The sequence below is a fragment of the Scyliorhinus canicula genome, chromosome 7, assembly GCF_902713615.1.
Source record: "Scyliorhinus canicula chromosome 7, sScyCan1.1, whole genome shotgun sequence".
Classification (NCBI taxonomy): Eukaryota; Metazoa; Chordata; class Chondrichthyes; order Carcharhiniformes; family Scyliorhinidae; genus Scyliorhinus; species Scyliorhinus canicula.
This window is the reverse complement of record NC_052152.1, coordinates 24,953,381-24,965,614: the sequence shown is the minus strand read 5'-3', so window position 1 is coordinate 24,965,614 and position 12,234 is coordinate 24,953,381. Positions and strand designations below refer to the sequence as shown.

Here is a 12,234-nt window from a genome sequence, read left to right as displayed (position 1 = left end):
GAAGGGCCTGTTCTGTGCTGTACTGTTCTATGTTCTATGTTCTATGCTGTCTCATCTTCTGGGTGTCTCCAGAATTGCTGCTCTTGTTTCAGATTTTCAACGTTCTCCGTATCTTGTGTGTTGCTAACTCATCGCCATTTATTTTTGTTTTTTAGGTGAAAGCACTATGTGCCTCGGTGCAGGATTCTAATGTTCTTGTACAGCGAAACAATTTAGACATTCTATTTTTCTTTTTTCCCTTTTGCACGTGCCTGGTAAGTATATCTATTTTTAAATCTGTTCAGTGCTAATTGCAATAGTTGCTTGTCTGTGTTCTCCTTACAAGAATTCTAAAGCCGATAACTTGCAAATCATGCCTCCCAGCAGAAGTGACTGGCAACGGCATCTGTGATCTTGTGAAGCTTAATATATTGCATCACCCTTAACTTTGTTTTTTAACATCTTAGCTAGGTGGGAAAGGGTTGGTAGCATGGGTACTTGCTTAAGAAAGAAATATTCAGTGTTAAAATGTGATTTATGCACCATATTTCAGAAGTGTCTCTGCAGTGACAGGTTGACACTGTTCTGTAGAACATCATCCAATCATGTGTCAAACCTGGATTTAATGAATGCAGCCCAGATTTGTGCAGAACTTTTCCCAATCTTGCAGAATGGGAAGACGGCCATGAAATTTCCTGCGAAGTCAAGTCGAAACACAAGGGACGGAAGTTTTTGACTTTTACCTGGTGTACTGCCTGAGCATGTGTCCCCTGTTCTCTTTCCGCCCCCCCCATCTCCCATTATAAACACCACGTCGGCGTGTGGGGGGGGGGGGGGGGGGGGGGGGGGGGGGGGAAATGATGGTGTGGAAGCCTGCTAATGAGATGTAACTATTCAAATGTTCCCGACATTCCTGGGTGGGAGCATCATTACGATAATAATGTTGGGCAGGGACGTTCATATTGTGAGATCTTGGCTTCTTGTGGAATTTTCCTTTGCCGTGGGTGCAAAACCCCGGTCACTACATTCCTCACATTCATAGACATTTAGTGCGAGCCATGTAAAAGCATGTTGCATTACATGGTTATTTAGCTACAGATCGTATTTTGAATAAACATCTGACATTTATGACTGATGGGTGTTGGTCCATGATTGGGCAATCGTATTGCAGTTTGTAAACTTTGAACTGAAATATAAATTGTTTTTGGTATCATTCACTCTTTGTAAATAAATATAATTAAGGCTGGCACTCCAGTACTGAGGGAGTGCTGCACAGGTTGGAGGTGCAGACTGTGGGATGAGAAATTAAACCAAGGCCCCATCTGCCTCTTTAGTTGAATGTAAATGGTCCTGTGGCACAATTTCAAAGTGCAGCGGATTTATTCTGGGATTCCTGCCGGCAGATTTTTATCCTGCAGTCAACATAATATTTTTATCCAGCATTGGTCGTGAAAAGCGCTGCGTAAATGCTATTTTTTTAAATTGAAGAATTGATTAATTCCTGACCCATGAATGAAAGAAAAACTGCCTGCGCACTGTGCAGGGGAGGACGAGGAGTTCTCCCAATGCTCTGCCCAATTTTCCTCCGTTAATCAGTGCCAATCTGGTGGCACAAAATATTCTCTGGTGAATTATTGAATTCTACCGTTTACTGTTTGGGGGGTGGGGGCACAGCAGGGTAGTGGTTAGCACTATTGCTTCTCAGTGCCAGGGACCCAGGTTTGATTCCTGGCTTGGGGTCACTGCGGAGTCTGCACGTTCTCCCCATGTCTGCGTGGATTTCCTCCGGGTGCTCCGGTTTCCTCCCACAAGACCCGAAAGACGTGCTTGTTAAGTTAATTGGACATTCTGAATTCTCCCTCCGTGTACACGAACAGGTGCCGGAGTGTGGCAACTAGGGGAGTTTCATAGTAAATAAATAATAAAATAATACATAATAATAGCTTGTCACAAGTAGGCTTCAATGAAGTTACTGTGAAAAGCCCCTGGTCGTCACATTTGGGCGCCTGTTCGGGGAGGTTGGTACAGGAATTGAACCCGCGCTGCACGCATTGTTCTGCATTACAAGCCAGCTGTTTAGCCCACTGTGCTAAACCAGCTCCTAGTAACTTCATTGCAGTGTTAATGTAAGCCTACTTGTGACACTAATAAAGATTATTATTAGTTTACTTTGTGCAAATTAGCTGCATATTTGCTTACAGATCAACATTGAAGGCATTTTAGAAGGGTCATCTGTTAGCTTGAAAGCACTTTTAGAATGTTCAAAGTGCCACATGAATTCAAAATTTTTTGATTTAATCAGTGCTAAAAATGTATCTGAAGGATGTTAGTTTTGTTCATTCAAACATCGTAATTTGAAAATGTTTTCTAAGTGTCTGCACTTGGTTACTTGACAGACTGACATTGTGTGCGTGCATGTTACCAACCTTTGTATTTGACAGTCCTTTTTCTTTCTTGTTTCAAGGATCCAAATAGGTCTGTCATTCCAATGTCCAGGGCGGACATGGTGCTTGTTCTCTCTGCTGCTCTCTACACTGTACTGAGGAGAGACATGTCCTTGAACAGACGTTTGTATGCATGGCTCTTGGGTAAGTTTTTAAAAGAAAAAAATGTCTTTGTTTAATTTTCTTGCTGTGATTTTAAAGGAATTGATCATTTTTTTATTCTCACCTTTAGCATATTTCTTCACTAAGTGCGTATTGGCATGAGAATGTCACTTTAAGAAATAGTTAGCTGCTCATGTTACTACAGTGATGTCAGAGTGTGGGTGGAGCTGAGCTCTGGTTCTGCTTTTTAGCTTCACTTTGAGAAAAAGCTTGGGTGTGTCTGGGCTTTCCAGTGAGCTGCAGCTGAAGTTAAACAAAGAGCCGTCCTGTTGATCTCTGCCATCCAAAGACTATCTCTGGATCATTTGGTGAATTCAGAATTATAAATGTTCTCATTAATGAATGTGGACATAATGTGCTCCCGTTTAAAGGTTTGTTAAGTAATTTGGATGTTAAAAGGACAGCTTAAAGGATTACTTAGTGTTGTATTCTTTGGGGGTTATCTTTGAATTAATGGTTGCTAAGATATTCACTGTTTGTTTTAAAAAGGTTAACTTGAGTTCATAGAATAAACATTGTTTTGCTTTAAAAAATACTGGTCTGTTTCAGCTGTACCACACCTGTAGAGTGAGCAGTGTGCTCTCCATACCACAATCTGTTAAAAGTTGTAGGTCAGGTGAACTCCATGATATACTTTGGGATTCTCTAAACCCTGGCCCATAACAGTATCCAGGTGATGTTTCCAAGGCCTGTTCTGGTGGTGACTGTAGGTTCGATTGGTGGGTCTGGAAGAGTAGCCTCGTATGCATGCTTTCTCCCTTTGTTCTGTAGCAGATGGATGACCTGTGGATAGATGGTCTGTGTTCTGAGAGATTCTCGTTTCAAGACTCAAACTGACATTTCTTAAAATATTGCTTAGTTTTGTTTTCAAAAAAACACTTTCGACTTGTCCAATTCTTCTTCTAAATTACTACCCGCGTTTGGCAAATATCTAGCATACGTAGATTTTGCTTTAGTAACTATAATTATTGTTTTTGTGAGTTAGGCTTTCTTTTGAAACCCCTCCATTGAACATGATCTTATTCGCATTCATCTTTTATTCTGTAAGCACTTAACTGGTTAAGTTTAATATCCTTTGTGATAAGGTGCAAATATTGGGGCCAGGATGCCCAGGTCTGAGAGGGCAGTTGAAAGTTGGTGACTCCGTGCCACCATGGAGGGTAGAAATATCCTTTTGGAGCAGTGGTGTTCTGCTTGGTATGGCCGAAGATCTGAAAATGTGTTTGGCAGGTGAGGTAGGAGTATACTGCGCGATACAGGGAATGAGACTCGGAAGGCGAGATTGAATCCCTGCAGATGGATTCTTTGTTGAGGCCTGCTGAATGGGAGCAATATTTGGAGAGAATTCCAAGGCGTGTTCTTCAAATGTGGAGATTGGGGAAACTCATGAGGAAGACAGAGTTTCAGTGAGACTGGTTGGCTCAGTGCTGCAAGCATCTGGTTGGGTTGTTCAGAAGTCTATAGAATCTGCTTTGGTCACAGTCATTTGTTGTGTAGTGTGGTGTGTCTGACCGCAGTTTGCCATTTGGTTCACATGTACCAGACATCAATCCTGATTATTACAGGATAAGATAGATATGGTGAATTGTTTTAAATTTCTGAATTTGTCTGTAAAGATATAGCCAGGGTGAAAGGAATGGTGAATATCGCAGTCATTTTCTTGTGTTTGTATTGAGAGCTTTTCAACCTTTATTTCTGGAGTGACGCAGTTCAATTTTTCTTGTTTAAAACATGTTTTATTCTTTGTATTAAAAGTCCATCCAGACTCCTGTGAATTTGCTCAGCAACTTCCCTGCACGGTTTTGCAAAACAAAAAAACAAAGTTAGGATCTGGGATCTGATTTGTCTTTTTTTTTAAAATAATTTTTATTGAAATTTTTACACAATATAAGCATCTTAGCTCTATTAACATACAACCGCGGTACCACCACATGAACAATGCCCCCCAGCTTCAATAGCAACTTCAAACAAAAAGAAAAAACAACAACAAAGAACAGAAAAAGAAAAAAAGGAAAAAAAACCCAAACAAGAGGTAGATAGCACCCTCCACAAACCCATGTGCACAGTTCTCCCCCCCCCCAATCCTTACACCCCCCCCCCCCCCCCCCCCCCCCCCCCCCCCCGGGCTGCTGCTGCTGTCGGCCTATTTCCCTACCGTTCCGCCAGGAAGTCCAGAAACGGCTGCCACCGCCTGAAAAACCCTTGTACTGATCCCCTCAGGGCAAATTTCACCCTCTCCAATTTAATGAACCCCGCCATATCCGAGATCCAGGCCTCCACGCTTGGGGGCCTCGCATCCTTCCATTGGAGCAAGATCCTCCGCCGGGCTACTAGGGACGCAAAGGCCAGGACCCCGGCCTCTATTGCCTCCTGCACTCCCGGCTCCACTGCCACCCCAAAAATTGCGAGTCCCCAGCCTGGCTCGACCCTGGATCCCACCACCCTCGACACCGTCTTTGCTACCCCCTTCCAAAACTGCCCCAACGCTGGGCACACCCAAAACATATGGGCGTGGTTCGCTGGGCTCCCTGAGCACCTAGCACACCTGTCCTCGCCCCCGAAAAACCTACTCATCCTTGTCCCCGTCATGTGGGCCCTATGCAGCACCTTGAACTGTATGAGGCTAAGCCTCTCGCAGGAAGAGGAGGAATTCACTCTCTCCAGGGCATCCGCCCATGTCCCCTCCTCAATCTCCTCACCCAGCTCCTCTTCCCATTTACCCTTCAGTTCCTCCACCGAGGCCTCATCTACCTCCTGCATCACCCGGTATATGTCCGAGATCCTCCCTCCTCCGACCCACACCCCCGAGAGCACCCTATCCTGCACACCCCGTGGGGGCAGCAAGGGGAACCTCTCCACCTGCTGCCTGGCAAACGCCCTCACCTGGATGTACCTAAACATGTTCCCCGGGGGAGCCCAAACTTCCCCTCTAACTCTCCCAAGCTCGCGAACCTCCCCTCCACAAACAGGTCCCTCAACCTCCTAACCCCTGCCCTGTGCCAGCCCCGGAATCCGCCACCAATGCTCCCTGGGACGAACCGATGGTTCCCCCGTATCGGGGCCTCCATCGAGCCCCCCATTTCTCCTCTGTGCCGTCTCCATTGCCCCCAAATTTTGAGGGTAGCCGCCACCACCGGGCTCGTGGTATACCTCGTTGGAGGGAGCGGCAACGGCGCCATTACCAGCGCCTCCAGGCTCGTGCCCACACATGACGCCACCTCCATCCTTTTCCATGCTGCCCCTTCCTCGTCCATTACCCACTTACGCACCATCGCTGCATTGGCAGCCCAATAGTACCCACAGAGGTTGGGCAACGCCAGCCCCCCCCTACCTCTGCCTCGTTCCAGGAACACTCTTTGAACCCTCGGAGTCCCATGCGCCCACACAAATTCCGTGATACTCCTGTTGACCCTCCTGAAAAAGGCCTTCGGGATAAAGATGGGGAGGCACTGGAACAAGAACAAAAACCTCGGGAGCACCGTCATCTTGACGGACTGCACCCTCCCCGCCAGTGACAGCGGTAACATATCCCATCTCTTAAACTCCTCCTCCATCTGCTCCACCAATCTTGTAAGGTTGAGCTTGTGCAGGGCCCCCCAGCTCCCCGCCACCTGGACCCCGAGGTACCTGAAATTCTTCCCTGCCTGCTTCAATGGGAGCCTACCAATCCCCTCCCCTTGATCCCCCGGGTGCACCACAAACACCTCGCTCTTGCCCAGGTTCAGCTTATACCCCGAGAAACCCCCAAATTCCCCAAGGATCCTCATCACCTCCGGCATCCCCCCACCGGGTCCACCACATACAGCAACAGGTCGTCCGCGTATAGTGACACTCGATGCTCCTCCCCACCCCGCACCAGGCCCCTCCATTTCCCTGACTCCCTCAGTGCCATGGCCAGGGGCTCAATCGCCAACGCGAAGAGCAAGGGGGACAGGGGGCACCCCTGTCTCGTCCCCCGATGCAACCGAAAGTACTCCGACCTCCTCCTGTTCGTGGCTACACTTGCCATCGGGGCCTCGTAGAGCAGCCTCACCCACCGATTAAACCCCTCCCCAAACCATAACCTCTCCAACACTTCCCACAAGTACTCCCACTCCACCCTATCGAAGGCCTTCTCCGCGTCCAACGCCACCACTATCTCCGCCTCCCCTTCCACCGCTGGCGTCATAATGATGTTGAGGAGTCTTTGCACATTTGTGTTCAGCTGCCTTCCCTTCACAAACCCCGTCTGGTCCTCATGTATGACCCCCGGCACACAATCCTCTATTCTAGTGGCCAGGATCTTTGCCAGCAGCTTAGCATCGGCGTTCAGCAGCGAAATCGGCCTATATGATCCACACTGCAGAGGGTCCTTGTCCCGCTTCAGGATCAAGGAAATAAGCACCCATGACATAGTTGGGGCAAAGCCCCCCCCCCCCCCCCCCCCCCCCCCCCCCCCCCGGCCTCGTTAAAGGTCCGGACCAACAGGGGGCCCAACAGGTCCAAATACGTTTTATAAAATTCCGCCGGAAACCCGTCCGGCCCCGGCGCCTTCCCCGACTGCATGCTCCCTATCCCTTTGACAACCTCCTCCAACTCGATCGGCGCCCCTAGTCCCTCCACCTGCTCCTCTTCCACCCTCGGGAATCGCAACTTGTCCAAGAAGCTCCCCAGTCCACCCTCCTCCACCGGGGGTTCAGACCGGTACAATTCCCCATAGAAGTCCCTGAAGACCCCATTGACCTCTACCCCCCTCCGCACCATCTTCCCAGCACTATCCCTCACTCCCCCAATCTCCCTGGCCGCGTCTCGCTTCCGGAGCTGGTGCGCCAGCATCCTGCTCGCCTTCTCCCCGTGTTCATACACCGCCCCCTGTGCTTTCCTCCACTGGGCTTCCGCCTTTCTGGTCATCAGTAGGTCAAATCTGGCCTGGAGGCTACGCCTCTCCCCCAGCAATCCCTCCTCTGGGGCCTCCGCATATCTCCTATCCACCTGCACCATCTCCCCTATCAGTCTCTCCCTCTGCTCCCCCCTCTCCCTATGGGTTCGGATGGAGATCAATTCCCCCCTCATCACCGCCTTCAATGCCTCCCAGACCGTCCCCACCCGAACCTCCCCGTTATCATTGGCCTCGAGGTATCTCTCAATACACCCCCGGACCCTCCCGGCCACCTCCTCCTCTGCCAGCAGCCCCACCTCCATGCGCCAGAGCGGACGTTGGTCCCTTTCTTCCCCCAGCCCGAGGTCCATCCCGTGCGGGGCATGATCCGAAATGGCGATGGCGGAGTATTCCACTTCCTCCACCCTCGACACCAGCCCCCTGCTCAGGACAAAAAAGTCAATCCTCGAGTAGGCCTTATGTACATGGGAGAAAAAAGAGTATTCCCTGGCCCTTGGCCTCGCAAACCTCCAAGGGTCCACCCCCCCAATCTGGTCGATAAATCCCCTCAGCACCTTAGCCGCCGCCGACCTCCTACCCGTCCGGGACTTGGATCGATCCAATGGGGGATCCAGCACAGTGTTAAAGTCTCCCCCCATGATCAGGCCCCCCACCTCCAGGTCTGGAATGCGGCCCAGCATACGTCGCATGAACCCCGCATCGTCCCAATTTGGGGCATAGACATTCACCAACACTACCCGCTCCCCCTGCAGCTTGCCACTCACCATCACGTACCTCCCGCCACTGTCAGCCACCACCTTCAACGCCTCAAACGACACCTTCTTCCCCACCAGGATCGCCACCCCCTTACTCCTCTCGTCCAGCCCTGAGTGGAATACCTGGCCCACCCACCCCTTTCTCAGCCGGACCTGGTCCACCTCTCTCAGGTGTGTCTCCTGGAGCATGGCCACATCCGCCTTCAGTCCCTTCAGGTGCGCAACAACTCGGGCCCTTTTGACCGGCCCATGGGATCTGATTTGTCGAATATCCAAAAAACATCTTTATCACTATTGGCATTTGGGATCACCTGTTGCATGAGAAAAGTACACATGAACTGTCTTAAATGCTAAACTTATCCATGAAATTAAAAAATACTTGCATGCACCTTTTTCATTATTGACATTATATTCCTGATGTCAAATCTTTCCCACATATTAAATCAGGAAGGGTAACACGGTCTTGGATCCGTGTTTGGGGGGGGGGGGGGGGGTGAACCGAGTCTATAAGGAGTTCTATAGTAAGTTATGAGTCGGAACCCCCGACGGGAACGGAAGGGATGAGGCAATTTTTGGACCAGTTGAGGCTTCCAAAGGTGGAAGAGGACAGGGTTTGGTAAAGGCAGACAATGCAATACCAATGTCCGGAGACTTTTGAATATTATTATGATGCCCTCCGAGGGAGGGGAGGCAGAGGTGGTAACAGCGATGGACGCAGAGAAAGCCTTTGACCGGGTGGAGTGGGGGTACCTGTGGGAAATGCTGGGGAGGTTCTGGTTTGGCGAGGGCTTTATTGGCTGGGTGAAATTGTTGTACCAGGCGCATTGTAGCAAGTGTATGTACAAACTGGCTGAGGTTGGGGTACTTCGAGCTTCACCGGGGAACAAGGCAGGGGTGTCCCCTCTCCCCATTACTATTTGCCTTAGCTATAGAACCACTAGCTATGGCGCTGAGAGCCTCGAGGAACTGGCGGGGACTGGTCCAGGAGAGGGGGTGGAACATTGGGTCTCGCTATACGCGGATGATTTGCTCCTGTACATTTCGAACCCTGTGCAGGGGATGGGGGAGGTTCTGCGGGTCCGGAGGGATTTTGGTAGTTTTTCAGGGTACAAACTGAACATGGGGAAGAGCGAGTTGTTTGTGATCCAGGCCAAGGGGCAGGAGGAGAGATTGAAAGATCTGTCGCTCAGGATGGTAGAGAAAAGTTTTCGTTATCTGGGTATACAGGTAGCCAGGAAATGGGATGCCCTGCACAAGCTCAACCTGACCCAGTTGGTGGAGCAACGGAAGGGGACTTTAAAAGGTGGGACACGCTCCCGCTGTCACTGGCAGGGAGGGTGCAGACTGTGAAAATAACTGTCCTCCCCAGGTTTTTGTTTGTCTTTCAGTGCCTCCCCATCTTCATCCCTAAGGCCTTTTTTAAGTGGGTGAGTAGGATCATTACGGGCTTGGGGGGGTTGGCGCTGCCAAACTTTCGCAACTACTACTGGGCCGCCAATATAGTTATGATTGGGAAGTGGGCGATTTTTGGGGGGGGGGGGGGAAAAGAGGGGGGGAAAGAGGGGGGGAGAGAGCAGCTGGAGGCGGCGTCATGTAAAGGTCTAGTCTGGGAGCTTTGATAACGGCTCCTTTGCCGTTCTCGCCGACCTGTTACTCCAGAAGTCCGGTGGTGGTGGCCACATTGCGGATCTGGGGACAGTGGAGAAGGTGGAGGGAGCGTCGGTCTGGACCCCGATATGCAACAACCACAGGTTTGTCCCGGGTAGGATGGATGATGGGTTCCAGAGCTGGCAGAGGGCAGGCATCTGAAGGATGGGAGATCTGTTCATAGACGGAACCTTTCCCAGTTTGAAGGCACTAGAGGGCAAATTTAATCTGCCGCCAGGAAAAGCCTTTAAATATCTGCAAGTACAAATCTTCCTGAAAAAACAGATAGTGGCCTTTCCGACACTGCCGCCACTGAGGATACAGGACAGGGTGGTCTCTGGCACCTGGGTGGGGGAGGGGAGGGTGTCGGATATCTACCAGGAACTACAGAAGGCGGAGGAAACCCCGGTGGAGGAGCTCAAGGACAAGTGGGAGGAGGAGCTAGGTGAGGAGTTGGAAGCAGGTCTGTGGGCAGAGGTCCTGGGCAGGGTTAATTCCTCCTCCTCATGCACCAGCCTCAGTCTAATTCAATTTAAGGTGGTCCACTGGGCACACATGATGGCAGCGAGAATGAGCAGATTTTTTGGGGTAGAAGACAGTTGTATGAGGTGCAAGGGCAGCCCTGCAAATCATGTCCACATGTTTTGGGCATGCCTGGAGCTTAGAGAGTCCTGGCACGAGTTCGCGAGGGCAATGTCCAAGGTGCTTAACATACGGGTGGTGCCGAGTCCAGAGATAGCGATCTTTGAAGTGTCAGAAGACCCGGGAGTTCAGGGGGCGAAAGAGACCGACGTCTTGGCCTTTGCCTCCCTAGTAGCCCGGAGACAGATTTTATTAATGTGGAGGGACTCAAAGCCCCCGAGTGTAGAGACTTGGGTTACCGACATGGCTGGGTTTCTCAGCCTCGAGAAAATAAAGTTTGCCTTAAGAGGGTCTACGCTAGGGTTCTCTCGGAGGTGGCAGTCACTCGTCGAATTCCGCGGGGAAAATTAAAATAGCAGCAGCAGCAATCCGTGAGGGGGGGTTGGTGGTGTGAGTGCTTCATTGGGATGGTGTGGGAAGACTGGGTCGCGTGGGGTAATGCCTATTTAATTGTTATTGTATATTCTCTTTTTACACTATGTTAATGTTCACTCTAGTTTGTTTTGTTATTATTGTTACTACTGTTTTATTATGAAAAATTCTGCAAAACCTTAATAAAAATACTTTATTAAAAAAAATCTTTCCCACATATTGTTTGTTTGGTACAACAGAGAGAAAACTAAAGATTTAATTACCAGTATTTCTGTGGGTTCTGTTTACATTTATGGCTCCCATCGATCCTTTTAGGTACGGATATCAAAGGAGGCATCATGACTACAGACGCAGACAGCTCTATCTCTCCTGAAGATCGTACCAAGATTTATTTTAACAAACATTCCAAGGACTTGCTGGTTCGAGTAAGTATGCTTGTGGAATATTATTCTTCAATTATTCTCAATGATGTAGTAGGATCTCTTATTTTGTCTTCACATAAAGGTTGATAGTCCGGTTGATTGCAGGTGTCAAAAATACGACTTTATTGCTTATTATTTACTTTGATACACTTGCATATGAACTAAATCAAAACTTAGAAACAAAATATCAAACTGTACATAAGTTGATCAAATACATTGCAGAAGAAATCATAAGCATACAGAAAAATCACTTTTAAAATAAACAATTGGGATGATTCATGAATTCAGAAAGGCAGGAACTCGGGAGCGAAACCTTGATCATGTGGTCTTACTTTTAAGGGAATCCTTATCGATGGTCTAATTCCTCATTTACTCGCATTGGTTTCTAACTCTCAGGTTAGACCTCCTGATTTGTTTAAATAAATGTCTGTTACATAGATGGTTTATTAATCAAACATTTGCCATTACTTAAAATTTACTGATGTCAGTGTTTACGTGCGCCACCTGATGAGAATGGGTTTCAACGGCAATGCTGGCCGTAGACCTTGCTGTAACGAATTATTTGATATATTCTTATTATTAACTGCACTGAAATACAATGACCTATTCATTATATGAAACATTCATTGGAACAATGTTTACATTTCTACAGACAAGACCCTAAAGTTCAATAGTTAATTCATTATCTGAAAGGATGACCATCTTCTGTCATGTCATTTTGAATAATTCCACCTTTCAGCTGTGCATTCAATCCATACCTTAAAACATCAATGAATCAATCAGTCCATAATCTATCAAATGCTATCAAATATGGGTTCCCGCTTTACCTTCATGAAATTACAAAAATACCAGGACTCTAATCCAATCAAAGCTATGAAAAGTAATGCAATACTTTATTATAATAATCTTTATTGTCACAAGTAGGCTCACAT

The 12,234-nt window shown here is 48.4% G+C and overlaps 1 protein-coding gene across 10 annotated transcripts in view; it reads left to right on the top strand.

Annotated features, from left to right (window-relative positions):
* The window catches only part of dop1b (DOP1 leucine zipper like protein B), a 160,059-nt gene that overhangs the window by 67,443 nt on the left and 80,382 nt on the right, over nt 1–12,234 (top strand). For all 10 annotated transcript variants that reach the window (XM_038801573.1, XM_038801580.1, XM_038801581.1 and 7 more), the window contains 3 exons: nt 156–254; nt 2,444–2,567; nt 11,196–11,305. In XM_038801573.1, the coding sequence (XP_038657501.1) occupies nt 156–254; nt 2,444–2,567; nt 11,196–11,305 (333 nt within the window). The remainder of the gene's footprint in view (nt 1–155; nt 255–2,443; nt 2,568–11,195; nt 11,306–12,234) is intronic.